The sequence below is a fragment of the Panthera onca genome, chromosome B4, assembly GCF_046562875.1.
Source record: "Panthera onca isolate mPanOnc1 chromosome B4, mPanOnc1 haplotype 2, whole genome shotgun sequence".
NCBI lineage: Eukaryota > Metazoa > Chordata > Mammalia > Carnivora > Felidae > Panthera > Panthera onca.
The window spans coordinates 103,131,525-103,147,542 of NC_138345.1; the positions used below are offsets into that span (position 1 = coordinate 103,131,525).

General features: G+C 33.3%; 1 protein-coding gene across 1 annotated transcript in view; it reads left to right on the plus strand.

Moving 5' to 3' along the window:
- Positions 1 to 16,018, plus strand: part of PTPRQ (protein tyrosine phosphatase receptor type Q) — a 245,430-nt gene that overhangs the window by 39,093 nt on the left and 190,319 nt on the right. The window contains exons 8-13 of the mRNA XM_081796296.1: positions 5,449 to 5,609; positions 6,422 to 6,533; positions 7,208 to 7,434; positions 10,456 to 10,525; positions 13,539 to 13,738; positions 14,891 to 15,140. Of these exons, the coding sequence (XP_081652422.1) occupies positions 5,449 to 5,609; positions 6,422 to 6,533; positions 7,208 to 7,434; positions 10,456 to 10,525; positions 13,539 to 13,738; positions 14,891 to 15,140 (1,020 nt within the window). The remainder of the gene's footprint in view (positions 1 to 5,448; positions 5,610 to 6,421; positions 6,534 to 7,207; positions 7,435 to 10,455; positions 10,526 to 13,538; positions 13,739 to 14,890; positions 15,141 to 16,018) is intronic.

Below are 16,018 nucleotides of genomic sequence, written 5' to 3' on the forward strand. Positions count from 1 at the left end.
TGGCAAAATCACAAGTGGTCTATGGTAAGCACCAACATATGTGGTTGGATGGAAAGATCAAATAGACCACTGAGCAAAGATTGAGAAAATATTTTCCTGATGGAAAGGTAAAGGAGATTGTGCAGTGAGTGTGACAGAGCTTGCTTACCTAGAATTTGCTCTGAGGAAAAAGTAGTGACCAAAGTCATGTCAGTATCAGGGAAGTTTCATGAAAGATATAGACTATCAGCAGTCATTTTAACTAAAGAAGAGAGCACTTTATGAAATAGTAGGAATCTGTTTTTCTGGTTGTACAGTGTGGTTTAGGAGATGGTTTTGAGAGGTGGGCAATGGAAGTCACTGTGAGAGGATAGCAGTGATTTGGGAAGTAGGTTGATACGAGGAGATAGAGAAGGGTGGTAATCTGGGTTTCCTGATGGGGATCTCTGAGGCACAAAAGATTCTGCTACCCTACTTTTTATAAAGAGAGTGGTGATAATGGAACAATGCTGGGGGGCCCCATTTTGTGCAAAGCACTGTTGACATTAAGAATGCTAAAACTAAGGAATGAAAAAAGAGAACACGATGGTTTTACTAAGAGATGACCAGGGTTTACATAGAAAGATAGCAGTAATAACAATTACTACTAATCACAGCTTACATTTGCCAAGCTTTTACTATGTTCAGGCCACTCTTCCAAGCACGTTACATGTATTACCTTATTTTATTCTCACAACAATGTGTGGAGTAGCAGTATTATTATCCCCAAATTGACAAGGCCAGTGAGGTACAGAGGGGTTAAGGATTTTGCCTGAAGTCTTATTTAGGTGACAGAGCAAGGATTTAAACCCAGTAATCCAGTTCCAGGGCCTGTTACCAGTGCCTGTATTGAAATATGATTATTTTTTAGACTCCTGTGGCACCTAATGTGGTGCTGACTTATTAGAGGATGTTTATTTTATTTATTTTTTTATATGAAATTTATTGTCAAATTGGTTTCCATACGACACCCAGTGCTCATCCCAACAGGTACCCTCCTCAATGCCCATCACCCACTTTCCCCTCCCTCCCACCCCCTATCAACCCTCAGTTTATTCTCAGTTTAGAGGATGTTTATTTTATTAATAGTTTTTACCTAGCCCATTTCTGAAATAAGAGGAAGCTATAGGCACTTGGTAAATATGTGTTGCCTTGACACAGGGCATACTTAGTTGGAGTCCCTTTAACCTGGGGGCCATTTCAGATAATTGTATTAGACTTAAAAATAAAACTATGGATCACCCTATTGCTTGAATCCTCTATAAGATTTTGATAGATTTATTTAGGATTTCTTGATCTGCTCTTATTTGTAAGCCACTTTGTATAAGTTAGAGCAGTGTACTTATCATTGAACCTTGAGTTTTGAAGCTGTTGCTTCTAGGTCTAAATCCTGGCTCTGCCGTTCACCTGTTATCTTTGAGACCTTGGTGAAATCACCTAAATTCTTTGTTTCTTAGTTTTCTCATTTTTAAATGGCAATAATAATAGTGTTTGCTTATAAATTATGACTGTTACATAGAACAGTGTGTGAAGGTGCTTATCATAGTGCAGAGTGTATCATAAACTTGGTTAAGAGTTAGTTATAATTTTGCATGTCTTATACATGAGTATGTCCTCAGTCATAGTATACATTCTGCCCAGCCTAAGATCTAGTCACAGAAGGATTTAAATGTGACCTGCAAAGCTTATTGCAAACAGTGTTGGTATAAACAGTGAAGTATAAATAAAAGTCAATAATAATGGTAATGAAACTTTTTATTATTTTTTTTTTCATATGAAATTTATTGTCAAATTGGTTTCCATACAACACCCAGTGCTCATCCCAACAGGTGCCCTCATCAATGCCCATCACCCACTTTCCCTTCCCTCCCATCCCCCATCAACCCTCAGTTTATTCTCAGTTTTTAAGAGTCTCTTATGTTTTGCCTCCCTCCCTAACTTTTTTTTTCCCCTTCCGCTCCCCCCGGTCTTCTGTTAAGTTTCTCAGGATACACCTAAGAGTGAAAACATATGGTATCTGTCTTTCTCTATATGACTTATTTCACCTAGCATAACACTCTTCAGTTCCATCCACGTTGCTACAAAAGGTCATATTTCATTCTTTCTCATTGCCACATAGTACTCCATTGTGTATATAAACCACAATTTCTTTATCCATTCATCAGTTGATGGACATTTAGGCTCTTTCCATAATATGGCTATTGATGAGAGTGCTGCTATAAACATTGGGGTACAAGTGCCCCTATGCATCAGCACGCCTGTATCCCTTGGGTAATCTTCCTATTTCATTTTAAAGTAGCTGGCTTTTGATTTTCTTGGCACTGTTTGGATAAGTATGTGCAACTCCTATGGATTTTCCAAGGTATATAACACTTTGGTCTCACTTTGTGTATGTATGCTCTTTTGAGTCAGAATCTACTGAGTTCCCTACGTAACTTTCTCTTCCATTTTGAATCTCTTCTTACTTTCTTTCTTAAAGGTTAATGTATCATAGGTTGTGTCAGCATTTTCTTTTTGAAGTCTTTCTAGGTCTTTTGGGCTTTTTCTTTATAGACACCAATCATGAGATTATATTTCTGTTTTCTCTCAAATTCTCAAAATACACTTTCAGTAAATTTACTAAAATGTCAAGAGGAAAAGTTGAGAGATTCTTTAAAGCTATACTGTCCAATATGTAGGGATTAGCAATATATGACTGTTGAGCTTTAAGGTCTGGCTAGTCCAAATTCCCCTTAAGTGCTATAAGTGTGAAAGACATAGGATTTCAAGGACTTAGTATGCAAAACAGGGAACTAGCTCATTAATAATTTTATATTGACTATATGTGAAATGATGTGTTTGATGTATTGTGTTAAATAAAATGTATTATTGAATTAATTTTACATATTTCTTTTACATTTTTAATTTTTTTGGACAATGCGGCTTTATGGAATCACAAGATAGTTAAGCATATTTAAGTCTCTGAGGTATCCTGCAATAATGAAAGCTATTTAACTTAGAAAAGAAGTGATTGGCAAAGTGGTTTAATCACAGAACATGTATTAAACTCTAAGGATTTAGGATTCTGAGGATTAACTTGGGAAATTCTGGTCTAAAAAAATATGTAACTAAGCCTAGAATTATTTGCTATCCCTAATTAAATTGACACAATGTGATATTCTCCAATCACATCCATCTCACAGTTTGATTTTTATCGGTTAGTAGCAAACAATTAGGCTGAGAGTAATATTTTTGCTTCATATTTTCCCACCTTTTGAGAGATTATATTCCATGAGGTATAAATTATATATTTATTATGGTGTTTACTTTCAGTTAATTGAATTTTCCAGCTCATATTGAAGAATCTGCACTCTTCTACAATGGCTTAAGCATTGGGCCATCTCCATTACCTTTTTCTGAGGGCAAGGCTCCCTTCTTTCTGTCCAGATTACCACACTATCCTAATTGACCTCCCATTACCATTTTGGCTTCTCTCCAGATATTATGCCATTCACATACTATTTCAAAGTAATCTTTTAAAATAATAATTTTTTTAAAAAGTCACATTTTTTCCTCTTAAAATTCTCCAGTTTTCCATTGCCTTTAGGGGGAAAAAAAACTAACATCTTTATTATGGTCTGTATGATCATTAGACTTCCTATTTCTTACCTGATACCAGAAATTCAGGCTGCTTTTGTCAGTTACACTAAGTTCTGTCCATTTCCAGGGCTTCTATCCACTCTATGTTGAAAAGTCTTTACCAAACTGTCCTGAAGCTTGCAGGCCTTCCCTCTTGATCAGATTGACAGATTACCAGACAAATACATTCTTCCTTGTCTTGATGAGACACGCTTAGGCAAGAGTCCTTCAGTGTGTAATCTTAAACCACAGTCTAGGAAACTGCATCCTATCTCACCACCATCTGGGTAGGCAGAACTTCGCTTCTCCTGTCTTGTCTTTTTTTTTTTTTTCTTCCAAAATTTCATGCCAGGTCTTTTTTCTTCTTTCTTGCCTAAAATTTCATGGGTATTAGTTACTTTCCAGGATCCTTGAGGAAATAATATTAGCCCTTACATAAAATCAGTAGTGTGAGTAGTAATTAGTTGGACTTTCGCATGTTAGACTTTTGTCTGTTTTAATGTGAGAAGAACCAAGCTCTTTTCTCTCAAGCTTGGGAATACAGAGGGCATAGATCTGTGTGCAGAAAGATCCAGGAAAAATGCCAACAGCTATGCACAACAAAGGAATTCTACTCACACAAACTGGGTATTCCTCTGATCTTTTACCTTGGGTTTACGATATTTCTAAAGAGTTATTATAAAACTACAGTTCTGCCTACATGGACGATTTGGTGATGATGCCAAAAGAATGTTTGTTGTATCTTTAAAAATGTCATAGTAGAAATTAATTGACCAATACCAGGATCAGTTACTACGGAAGAATTATAAGCATTAAAGCAACTTTTCAAAGATAAAGAAAAAGAAAAAAAAAAGACTTTTCTAAAAGTATCTCTCTCACCTGCCCAAATGTGAGAAATTGACCTCTTAAGGTTACTATATTATGCAATGTGCCCTATCAGTTTTGTTATGAAATGTATGTTTCATTTTTTTATATCCATTTTAAAGTATCTCTGATAGGTGGGCTTTAAAATGGTTAAGTGGAGTTCAGTGATTAATTTCAGACTCCTTTCTTTTGGAAATGGTATTAGATTGGGACTGTATCAGGTATGTTTTTCACATGCTTGGCTTCATAATCTCTTTTCCTCCCCCTATATTGTTTGTTGGGAATCTGCACTAAAGATAAGGCAGAGTGAGTATCTGACTCATTGGCAACCAATCAGAAGAACTTTATGCAGAAAACTCCCTTCAAGGAGGTACAGGCAGCATAAATATAACTCCGGAAACAGTGGAAGCAAAGGTAGAAAAATATGGTTGAAGTGGCTAGGACAGTTAATACTTATTATTTACTTCCTATAAGAAAACAGCTTTTCTTTTAAGGAAACACGTAGCTAAATATTCATCAGAAATGCTCACTCTTTAAAAACATTGGCAGATTTTAGCTACATTTTTTCCCAATTATCTTCTGCTTGTTAAAACATCCAGGTAATTGAATCAATAATTTGGATTTAAATAAGTTTCTTTAAATGATTCAAGTTTTCAATTAAAGCATAAGTTTAACAAACAATTTGGACAACTAACAGATTTTAATAGGTAAGATATATCCTAGAAACATACATAAATTGATATATTATTTCTGATAATTATACTTAGAAACTAGTTACTATTAAAGATTTAGATGCCTAACACCTACGTGTGACTAGAGATAATTTAAAGGACTCAGTGCTTTCTGACAGTGTGGTTGTGTTGAAATCTTACAGGCTATTGATTTTCATTTTATCTTTGAATATTTAAGAGAATAATGCTATTTCAAACCTCTATTTTTTAATATCAGAACCAGAAAGACCTGAGAAACTTAAAGCCTTCAATATTTCTGCACATTCCTTTTCTCTGTACTGGAGCCTGCCCTCTGGCCGTGTGGAAAGGTTTCATGTGGATCTTGTTCCTGACAGTGGCTTTGTTACTATCAAAGATCTTGGAGGTGGAGAGTATCAGGTATAGGTTTCATTATCGTACTTGCTGAGCCAACTTGTATTTATATTTGGTCCTAATAGGAAAGTTCTTTATGAAACTCATACACCATGAAAACTTACTCCTTTGAGAGTTTTTAAAAGCACAAAATGAAGACAAAAACACTGATGCTGAATTGATGAGTTTAAGTTTCAGCATTGGTGGATTGTTACCTTAGCAACGTCTATGCGTTTTTTTCTTCAGTCTTACCCTGAACCTACAGCCAGGCATCCAAGGGTTCATGAATAGTTTAACAAAGAAAGGGCAGAGCTATTGAGTAATCCAGGCTCATTAATTGTGTACTTGCCAGGAGGATCTGTCTTTAAATCATTAATGCAGGCAACATTTCTCTCTAGAGCCATCAATGTGATTCCACTGCCTGAAAAATGTAATAATGATGGATTTTATAATCATTTTTCTTTTACTTTTTATTGGAACTTCAGAGACACAGGTATTTTAATATACTTCTAAAAACCAGGGTTAAGCAATGGACTGTAGATTTCTTAAGATTCTTAAATAGTTGTTTCTTGTGACAACAAACTAGATAGATTGAAATACTGATTTAGTTCTTGATAACACAGTATGTTTTGTAAGTTTTTATTATATGTTATTGGTAAATAGTTATGTGGTAGAACAGATTTATATTTTACAATAATATGGAATTTGGAATGTTTTAAACACAGCAGAGTTATAGAGTGAGATGTTTATTTTTGTTGTTGTTGCGATAGATTTATTGTTTTAGCTTTCTTGTTTTCCAGAAAGAGTTTTAAGGCAGTTATTTGTTTTTGGTGTTCTAGGTTGATGTTTCCAACGCTGTTCCTGGCACTAGGTACGATGTGACCATCTCTTCAATTTCTGCTACAACATACAGCTCTCCTGTTAGTAGAACGGTGACAACGAATGTAACAAGTGAGTAGTATTTTCTTTTTTTATGAAGTGTTTTTATGAAATATTTGCAGCTAGTATAAATCTATTGGATGGAAATACTTACATTAGCAATATGTGCATTATATGCATGACAACAGGTTAGTAATTAACGCAAAATAGAAACTTAAGAAAGTGATCCGTTTAAGACCTGTGTTCTACCAGTTCTTTAGCTTTCTTGACTTTCAGAGAGTAATGATAATGATAATTATACTTGTTTGTGAAATGGATCACAGAGACTGTTAATAGTAATATTTAAATGATGCAGAGCCATGAAAATAAACTCACTACACTTGCTCAGAAGAATTATTCAGTTTGTAAGACTGCATTCCTGTTTTCTTAGTTTTGTGTGTAAGCTTTGCACAGATAAGTTTCTTTTTAAAATGATCTGGCATCAAAAGTGTATTTGGCCTGTAGTATGTAGTAGCATTCCATTTTTTACATTCTTACAAAAGAATGTTTTGGGTATCCCCCAACGCATTTAACCTTTTTTTTTTTTCTTTTGGTAGCAAAGCTCTAGGGAGGTCAAACTCACATTTGAGAGGCCATTAGTCTTTGGGAACTTCAAAAGTCCACATCTGTAAATACTTTCTTCCTTATGATTATGAAAATACAATAGTTGTTTGTCTTTTTAACAACATATATATATGTTTTAATAGAACCAGGGCCTCCAGTCTTCCTAGCAGGAGAAAGAGTTGGATCTGCTGGGATTCTTCTGTCTTGGAATACACCACCTAACCCAAATGGAAGAATCATATCTTACATTGTGAAATATAAGGAAGTTTGTCCATGGATGCAAACAGAATATACACAAGTTAGAACGAAGCCGGACAGTCTGGAAGTTCTTCTTACTAATCTTAATCCTGGAACAACGTATGAAATCAAGGTAATATTTTTTTTAATAATTATTTACTATTAAAATATTTCATTCATTTGGGGGCTCTTGGGTGGCTCAGTTGGTTAAGCCTCTGACTTCAGCTCAGGTCACGATCTCATTGCTCGTGGGTTTGAGCCCCACATTGGATTCTGTGCTGACAGTTCAGAGCCTGATGCCAGCTTTGGATTCTGTCTCCATCTCTCTCTGCCCTCCCCCCTCTTTCTTTCTCTCTCTCTCTCAAGTATAAATAAATATTAATTTTTTTAAAAAAATTAAAAAATATTTCATTCATTTTAGAAGTGAAGGAACTTTGTCCCACCTGGTCAAGACTTTGCAGCTGAACACAGCCAAGTGACTGAAGAATGAACATTTGAGTCATGACCTCAGTGCCCATCTGGGCTCTTAACTGAACAAATGTTGTAATCTCTTTTCATTTTCAGGTGTATTTATATTATTTATTTATTTTAAAACCATTTAGCTTAGTGACTTTCTAAATGAATAAATCAAGTTTAAATTGAATAACAGGCTTTATAGGAAAAATAGTCTATTTTTTCATTAAATGTAAAGTTAGGTTTGTTATTTTTCTCTTCATTTTGTCGGATTTACGTTTCTCTTAGCAAATTTGAAAGTTTCTATTGAGCCAGTTTCTCAGACAACAGTGAATTCAATTCTGTTCCATTCAATAAATATTTCCTGAAAATTTACTGTGTCTTTAGAAAAACTTTTAGTTCTTTACAATGTTTAATATGCAGAATTAAACAACATGTTATTTAGAAATTAAGTAAAGAAGGTGCACGTAGGGGGCTCAGTTGGTTGAGCATTTGACTTTGGCTCAGGTCATGATCTAACGGTTTGTGAGTTTGAGCCCCATGTCGGACTCTGTGCTGACAGCTCCGAGCCTGGAGCCTGCTTCAGATTCTGTGTCTCCTTCTCTCTCTGCCCCTTCCCTGCTCTGTCTCTCTCTCTCTCAAAAATAAATAAACATTTTTAAAAAATTAAATGAAGAAATTAAGTAAAGGAGAAATTATAAAAAGCAATCCTAAATTAGGCCATATGAAAATACTTACAATTAAGATACATTTGTCATATTTCCATAGTATAGGAAAGGATACAGATACCTTTTTGATCCTGTTTTCAACATAACATCAATATGTTCTTTGAGCTTTGAAGATAATGGGATGTAGAGAAAAAATCTATAAAAGCTGTATAAATATGTGAAAAGACATAACTGAGATGGCTTTCTGGATGGTAAGAAATGATGGGAAAGAGAATTTGCCTGGGGGCGGTGGTTTCCTTATTGGAAGCATGCCTATTGGAATCAAAGCACACAGTAAGAATTGGAAAGCATCCCAATAGTAGGGATCCTCTATATGAGAATAGTTAAAAGGAAACTTACTGATGCAGAGGTCAAGGTCAAAGACTCATGATTTGGCTATTTCATTGCAGAACCATGGGTAAAGACTAGGAAACCTTTTCTACTGGCATCTGAGAATGGCATAGTACACATAATTTCTATCAACAAGCATTTATTCAGATTAGCGTATATGTTAAAATACACTATTGAAGGTAATAGGTATAGATTACATTTTAATGTGATATAAGAAGCTATTGCAGACAGAAAGGTAATTTAGCTAACCTAGTTCTGCTTAGATCTGTTTTTATGGAATTTGAATTTTTATTCCTTTGAATTCTCTTACGTCAGGTCTACTGGGAAGCCCTTATTCTTCTGTTCTTTCCACACTTTATAAATCATTGTTGTGACCTTTATGCTGTTCGAATAAATGTTAGCCGTTGCAGAATTCCAAAGGGTATTTGGTGCAGTCCATTTGATATACTCAAATGTAGGTATCAAATCTATGTGATTTTGGGAAAATCCTATTAAGTACTTTACATGTGTTATTTCATTTAGTCCTTGGAACAATTCTATGACATAGATATATTGTTATCCCCATTTTAAAGAGAAGGAAAATGGGATTTAGAGCAGTACTAAGTAAATTGCCTATAGGTACTCATTTGGTAATTGGTGGAATTCAATATATTAAAAAAAATTTTTTTTAACTTGATTTATTTTGAGAGGCAGGGGGTACAGAGAGAAGGGGAGAATCCCAAGCAGGCTTCATGCTGTCAGCACAGAGCCCCAGACGGGGCTTGATCTCAAGAACTGTGAGATCATGACCTGAGCTAAAATCAAGAGTTAGACACTGAACCAGCTAAGCTACCCAGGCACCCCAGGTGAAATTCAATATAAACCAAGGTTTTCAGACTCCACTTATGGCATTTGGAATAACATAAGAGTTTTGATCTCAGTAATGACATTTTCTGTGCCTATTCTAGTCTCTTTGACTAGACTATCTGAGTCAAAAGAATTTTTCCATCTTTTAAATTCAAAATACTTACTATCACTGATTAGACTTGTTTGTAAAATTTTCTTGAGTATATATTTGACTGGTTATATTGTAAATTCTCAAGCCAGATACCGTGTATATGGTTTCGTATTTGTTACAGAAATAGTCAATGTTAATATAATAAAAAGTGGTTGAGCTTTAGAAATAAGCATGATTTCAATGGAATTCTGGTTCTATCACTTATTCCTATATGACTTGCACAAGTTACATGACCTCTCTCAATCAGTTTCCTCATCTATAACATGCTGATAGGAATACCTTATGTTTTGATTATGTGGATAAAATGAGATGTGTAAAATTTCTAGGAAATTTCCTGGTACATAGAAGTTTCCCACAAGTAGTATCTGTTGTTATTATCACTACTAATTGACTACAAAACTTGACTATTAATTTTTCCATTAGAAATTTGAGAAATGTGTTGAATCAAACTATGCTGCAAATATACCCTTAGGGAAAATGAAAATATGGATTAATTCCATGTGTGCTATCTACTTTAAGAGTATTTCAAGAATTAAGGGAAAAGTGTCTATCGTTTAACTTATCAACAAGTCAAAATTTTATTATTTCAGATTCTGTTTAATTAGAGAGTAAAAAGTTTGAACACAATTCTATTGGTCTGTTTTAGGTTGCTGCTGAAAACAGCGCTGGCATTGGAGTGTTTAGTGACCCATTTCTTTTCCAAACGGCAGAAAGTGGTAATTTTCCTAAATCATTTATTCCCAAGTTAGCTTAATTATGAGTTTTTGTCATTTGAAATAAATAAGGATATAAACTAAATATAGTGTTAAAATCCATAAAATTTTCAATAGTATGGCCATTCAATTACTTTTAGAGTCTTATTGGATGGTTATTCATTAAAATATGTATTACAATATTCTTTCTAATTATGAAAAACTTTTGAATGATATATGAAAATAATTTTGTCTTGGGAGTCTCACTGTTGATCATTTGTTGTGAGTTTTTGGGCAAATTGGATAATTACATAATTTCTCTTGCTCCTATCTATCCTTTTTTTTTTTAAATGTTAAAGATGTAATAATGTAATGTAAATCTAAATTTCATTATATCAGTATTCTCCAACTCCTTTTTATTATTTATACTATATATAACCCAACTTTAAAGAATAGTTCTATGAAATAAATAAACTGCATTTATTATTGTTAAATCAGAAGTAATTTCTTCCCCATGAATAAAAATACTCTTCAGAAGACTATACAGGCTAACTTGTTATACCTTACTGGGTTAATATTCCATCCACAAGCGGAAAAAACTCAGCTTCTTAACTTCCCATCAGTATCATTTCTGGTAAACATAGAATTTATTTTGGCTTTAAGATAATACAAATACCTCTTGCACTTCTATTTTCAACTTGATGGATCCTTAGAAATGCAGGTAATATTTTTAGAAGTCTCTATATTGGATTTGTGAAGTTTCTTTCTGGCTCAATAAATGCAAGCTTTGTATGGTGTATGCTTTGGAAAGTTGTAGACACTTACACATACTAGAAAATTTATGCATCTCATTAGGCTAGCTATGTCCTCAAAGTGTTGGAGAACACTTATCTGAAAGATGAAATGATTTATTTATAAAACAAAAAGTTTTGATACTACAGTATTGAATCTTGACTTGAATCAAAATGGATAAATTCACTCTATGAAAATTGAGAAATAATTGGATTTTGGTACTAAAATTCCAGAAGTAGAAGCTAGATTATTTAAAATAGAGAAAGACCTTCCAACTACAGAAAAGAGCCAGGATTATTCTTCAGACATCATGAAGTCACAAAAGGAAAGCACAAGCAGAAAAATTTGAGAAAAAAATTATTAAAGCAAGTTAATCAAATTACCATTTTTTCACAAAGTGTTGTTTACCATATTTAATTATTTCCCATCTGTTTAATACTTTTGATCACTTTTAAAATATCTTAAAATCATGCATTTAATAAATGTTTGGTTACCTTATAAATTCAATTTTCTCTATACTTGAGTAGTCCCTTGTATCTGTTGTTGAGGTTCATTTAAAAATGTGTAGCTTGTTTGCAATTTGCCTTTTATATATATACATATATATATATATATATATATATACACACATATCATATATAAATATATATATATATACATATACATATCAGACATAATTATAACCATGTGTATAGTTTACACATATCAGAAATTTTAAAAGGTAATTAGGATGCATTAAGAGTGAAACGGTGGTCACCAGGGGATAGGGGGTAGGGGAATAAGACTGATGTTGTTCAAGGATACAAACTTGCCTCAAGTAATAAGTAAGCCATAGAAATCTCATGCACAATATAATGAATAGTACAGTGTGATATTATAATTATGTAACATGATAGATGTTATGTTAAATATGACTACAACAACAATCATAATACAATATGGATATATATAAAATTCACACAATGCACACCTTAAATTTATATAGTTATATGTCAAATACATTCAGTTTTTTTAAAAAATCATGATAAAAGTTTTAACTCATAATTTTATAGCCTCATATTTTTAACAACCCTTTTCCTTTTGCTTTATTACATTTTATCCATCCAAAAGAAATTCAAGTGGTTTGATCTTTAGTGTCAGAGAGTTATATTTTCAATGTCCTTTCTAAGCTTTAATTCCATTGATGAGTTTTCCATGGAGAAAAAAATTTCCATCAATCATTCCATCCATTATTAGTGATTAATTACCCCTCCAAACTGGTTTATTTTTTTCCATTAAAATTGAGCTGACCTTGAGTTTCCTAGTTTCTATGGTTTAACATAATTTATAACAGCTCTCTTTCCTAGGACCTAACTTCCTTATATAATTTATATGACTTTTATTTACAATTCATATTCTGGCATTCTTCTTTATAATGTGCATTTAAACTCTATATCTTAATACTAGGCATTGTTATCACTTATAGTGTTTTATCGTGAGCATCCTGTTTTGTTTTTATTCCTCTTAATAGTGATTTGTCGTGTTTGTTCTATATTATAAAGGATCTTGATTATTTACATTGTCAGTTTTGCATAACTTACCTTGAAATTAATGTGCATAATTTTACTTCATTCTGGTTTCATGTTTGTCTCACACCAGGTAAAATGGCATATAGCTTGTTATTGCAGTTTATCAATAATTATTAAGAATTATTTGGTCACGAATTCTGATGAAAGTTTATTTTGAGGGTGTATAAAGCTCAAAACATAATAAGCACAACCAGTTGGGTGGTGTCCACTTTATGTTAGGCACTAGATATTTACATACATTCTGGAAATGTGCTTTTTGGTTTACATGGCTGGCTAATTGTTTCAGTTTGCCACTTCTTCATTATCTAAGGAAACTACACAATTCCAAAATATTTCAGGAGGAGATTCATTATTCAAATTTGTTTGCATATTCACAAATAACTGTTGATTGGATATTTTTCAGATTTGCTTGAAATAGTTCATCAATGGATCCACTTGCCAAAAATCCTAAAATAAAGCTTATTTTGTCTTAAATACAAATCTGTGGGCTCAAATTCCAGGCAAAATTAATTAAATATATTTCTAAAAGTCTTACGCCAAGTAGAGTTTTTTTCTAACATAGAATATTTAATTTTACATAGTGTGAGAAGTGTAACATCCCAACATTATATGAATGCCATTCTAAGGTTTATAACAGTGTTTTTTTTCCCTTCTTTCAAACCCTCTCACTTCCCCAGCTCCAGGAAAAGTAGTGAATCTCACAGTTGAGGCCTTTAACTATTCTGCAGTAAACCTGATTTGGTATTTACCTCAGCAACCAAATGGCAAAATTACCAGCTTCAAGATTAGTGTCAAGCATGCCAGAAGTGGGATAGTAGTGAAAGATGTCTCCATCAGAGTAGAAGACATTTTGACTGGGAAATTGCCAGAATGCAATGTAAGTGTTATGAACACTTTCTATGTCTCAAAAATTCTAGGTGAAATTATAACTTGAAGTTTCCAGCATTTGAAAAAAAATTTTTAAGCCACTGTGCTTATTAGCTGCTTGATTACTTATAGTATTAGGTTATAGTATCATGTTATACACAATTGGCTGTATTCAAGGTAGAATAAGTGAAGGGTTTGAGAATTCAAGAAATATAAAAATCTCACAGGGATCTCTGGAGAGACTTCTTAAAAGGAGCCGCATTTGTGAATGGACCTTGGCTTGGCCTTGGAATAAGGACATGAGAGATTGTGTGAGGGGGCTATTTTGGGTGGAGGATATTTTATAAAGACCTGAAAGAGCAAAGTATAAGATATTGCTGAAAAAAAGATATTTCCATGTGACAGAAGGGGAGCAGAAGGCAGCAAAATTATGTTTGTGGAAGTAGATTGTTTTGGTTGTGCATATCTTTGGCAAAGAATTTGTTATTACTCTAGTCATTTATGGGAATTCGCTGGGAATACCGTGTCATGCTTTTCCAAAGATAATTTTGGTCATCTTTGTGGTATTATTGATAAACAAAATTATTTTGTTTTGAATACTTTAAGTTATAGAAGTCTCAAAACCTCCTTTTAATTTTTTAAAAATGTTTATTTATTTACTTTGCAGCGGTGTGGGGGGAGACAGTGAGAGAGGGAAAGAAACAATCCAAGTAGGCTCCGCACTGTCAGTGCAGAGCCTGATGTGGTGCTCAAACCCACAAACCGTGAGATCATGACCTGAGCCGGAATCAAGAGTCAGATGCTTAACCAACTGAGCCACCCAGGCACCCCTAACATGAATTTTAAAAATTCTTACTAATAATTTTGTTATAGCTTTACCTTTATTCTAAGCCTTTTGAAATCCTATTCATAAGAAATATTAAGGTACAAAGAATACAATAAATATATTCTGTTCTAAAACTGTAGATATAGATGGGTAAAGTTAAAATCTAGCAAATTTGTCCATAACTTGAATAGATAACAATCTGTTAAAATCTTAATGAATCATACACATACATTTAAGAACAATATTTATTATATAAAAGAAAAAGAAATGATTACACTTATCGTGTTCACCTTGAGATACCAATTATTTTCCCAATGCTATTTATTTATTCACTAGGAGAATAATGAATCTTTTTTATGGAGTACCACCAGCCCTTCTCCAACCCTTGGTAGAATTACACCTCCGTCACGTACCACATATTCTTTGAGCACGTTGGCAAGGAGTAAGATAAGCTCTGTGTGGAAAGAGCCTATAAGTTTTGTAGTGACATATTTGAGACCTTATACAACATATCTTTTTGAAGTTTCTGCTGTTACAACGGAAGCAGGTTATATTGATAGTACCATTGTCAGAACACCGGAATCAGGTATGATTTCATTTTTTGTGTATGTAGAAAAAAAGAGTTAAACTACTTAGAGAGTAATCTTTCATTTTTTTCACGTAGATGTTTTTTATTAAAACTTCCTTCCCTTTCGGTAACTTTTCCCACCAATAACAGAAAATGGGCATACCAATTATAGTACTCTTTTATAATATTAACATAAGCATCTAAAATGAAAAAGGAGATTTGACCCAAAGGATTCTTAAGCTAATAACCATGATCCTAAGATAAGCTTTTATCTATGTGATCTCAACAATTTTTCATAATCATCTCTGCCCTTTTACATCTCCTGCAATCATCTCTACCCTCCTCTCACTGAGACTGCTATAATCAAATGTGGAATTAACATCTGTAGTGGCAGAAATATCACGTGATTCACATTTCAGTATCAGACAAAAATAGTATGTAAAAAATACACCTACTTATGTCTACTTTGCACTGGAGTTTCCTCCCTATGTGAAAAATGGAGACAGCAATAGCAACTTCCTTTTGGTGGTGGTGTTAGGATTCGATGAGTACAATTAGATATTATTACTACTAATTTTGAAAAGTACACTTTTCTAGCTATGGTTATTTGTGTGTTTAATTATGGGATTATAGTATTATATATATGTAAATTTATGTAGTTACTGACATGATACCCTACTAAACATGTAGTGTCAGACTTGTTCACTTGTGACTGATAATTTTTTAGGTTACTGGAAATTATTACTGGTAGGGTAATTTCACTAAAGCACAGTATTTTTTTTTTTTTCTGATGACATAACTGTCAGCTTTTATCATTTCATGAAATGAAGTTTGAAATTTTTTTCTTGATTTAAATAATCATCTTTGAATCTTACCATTTCCTCCATCCGTACTTC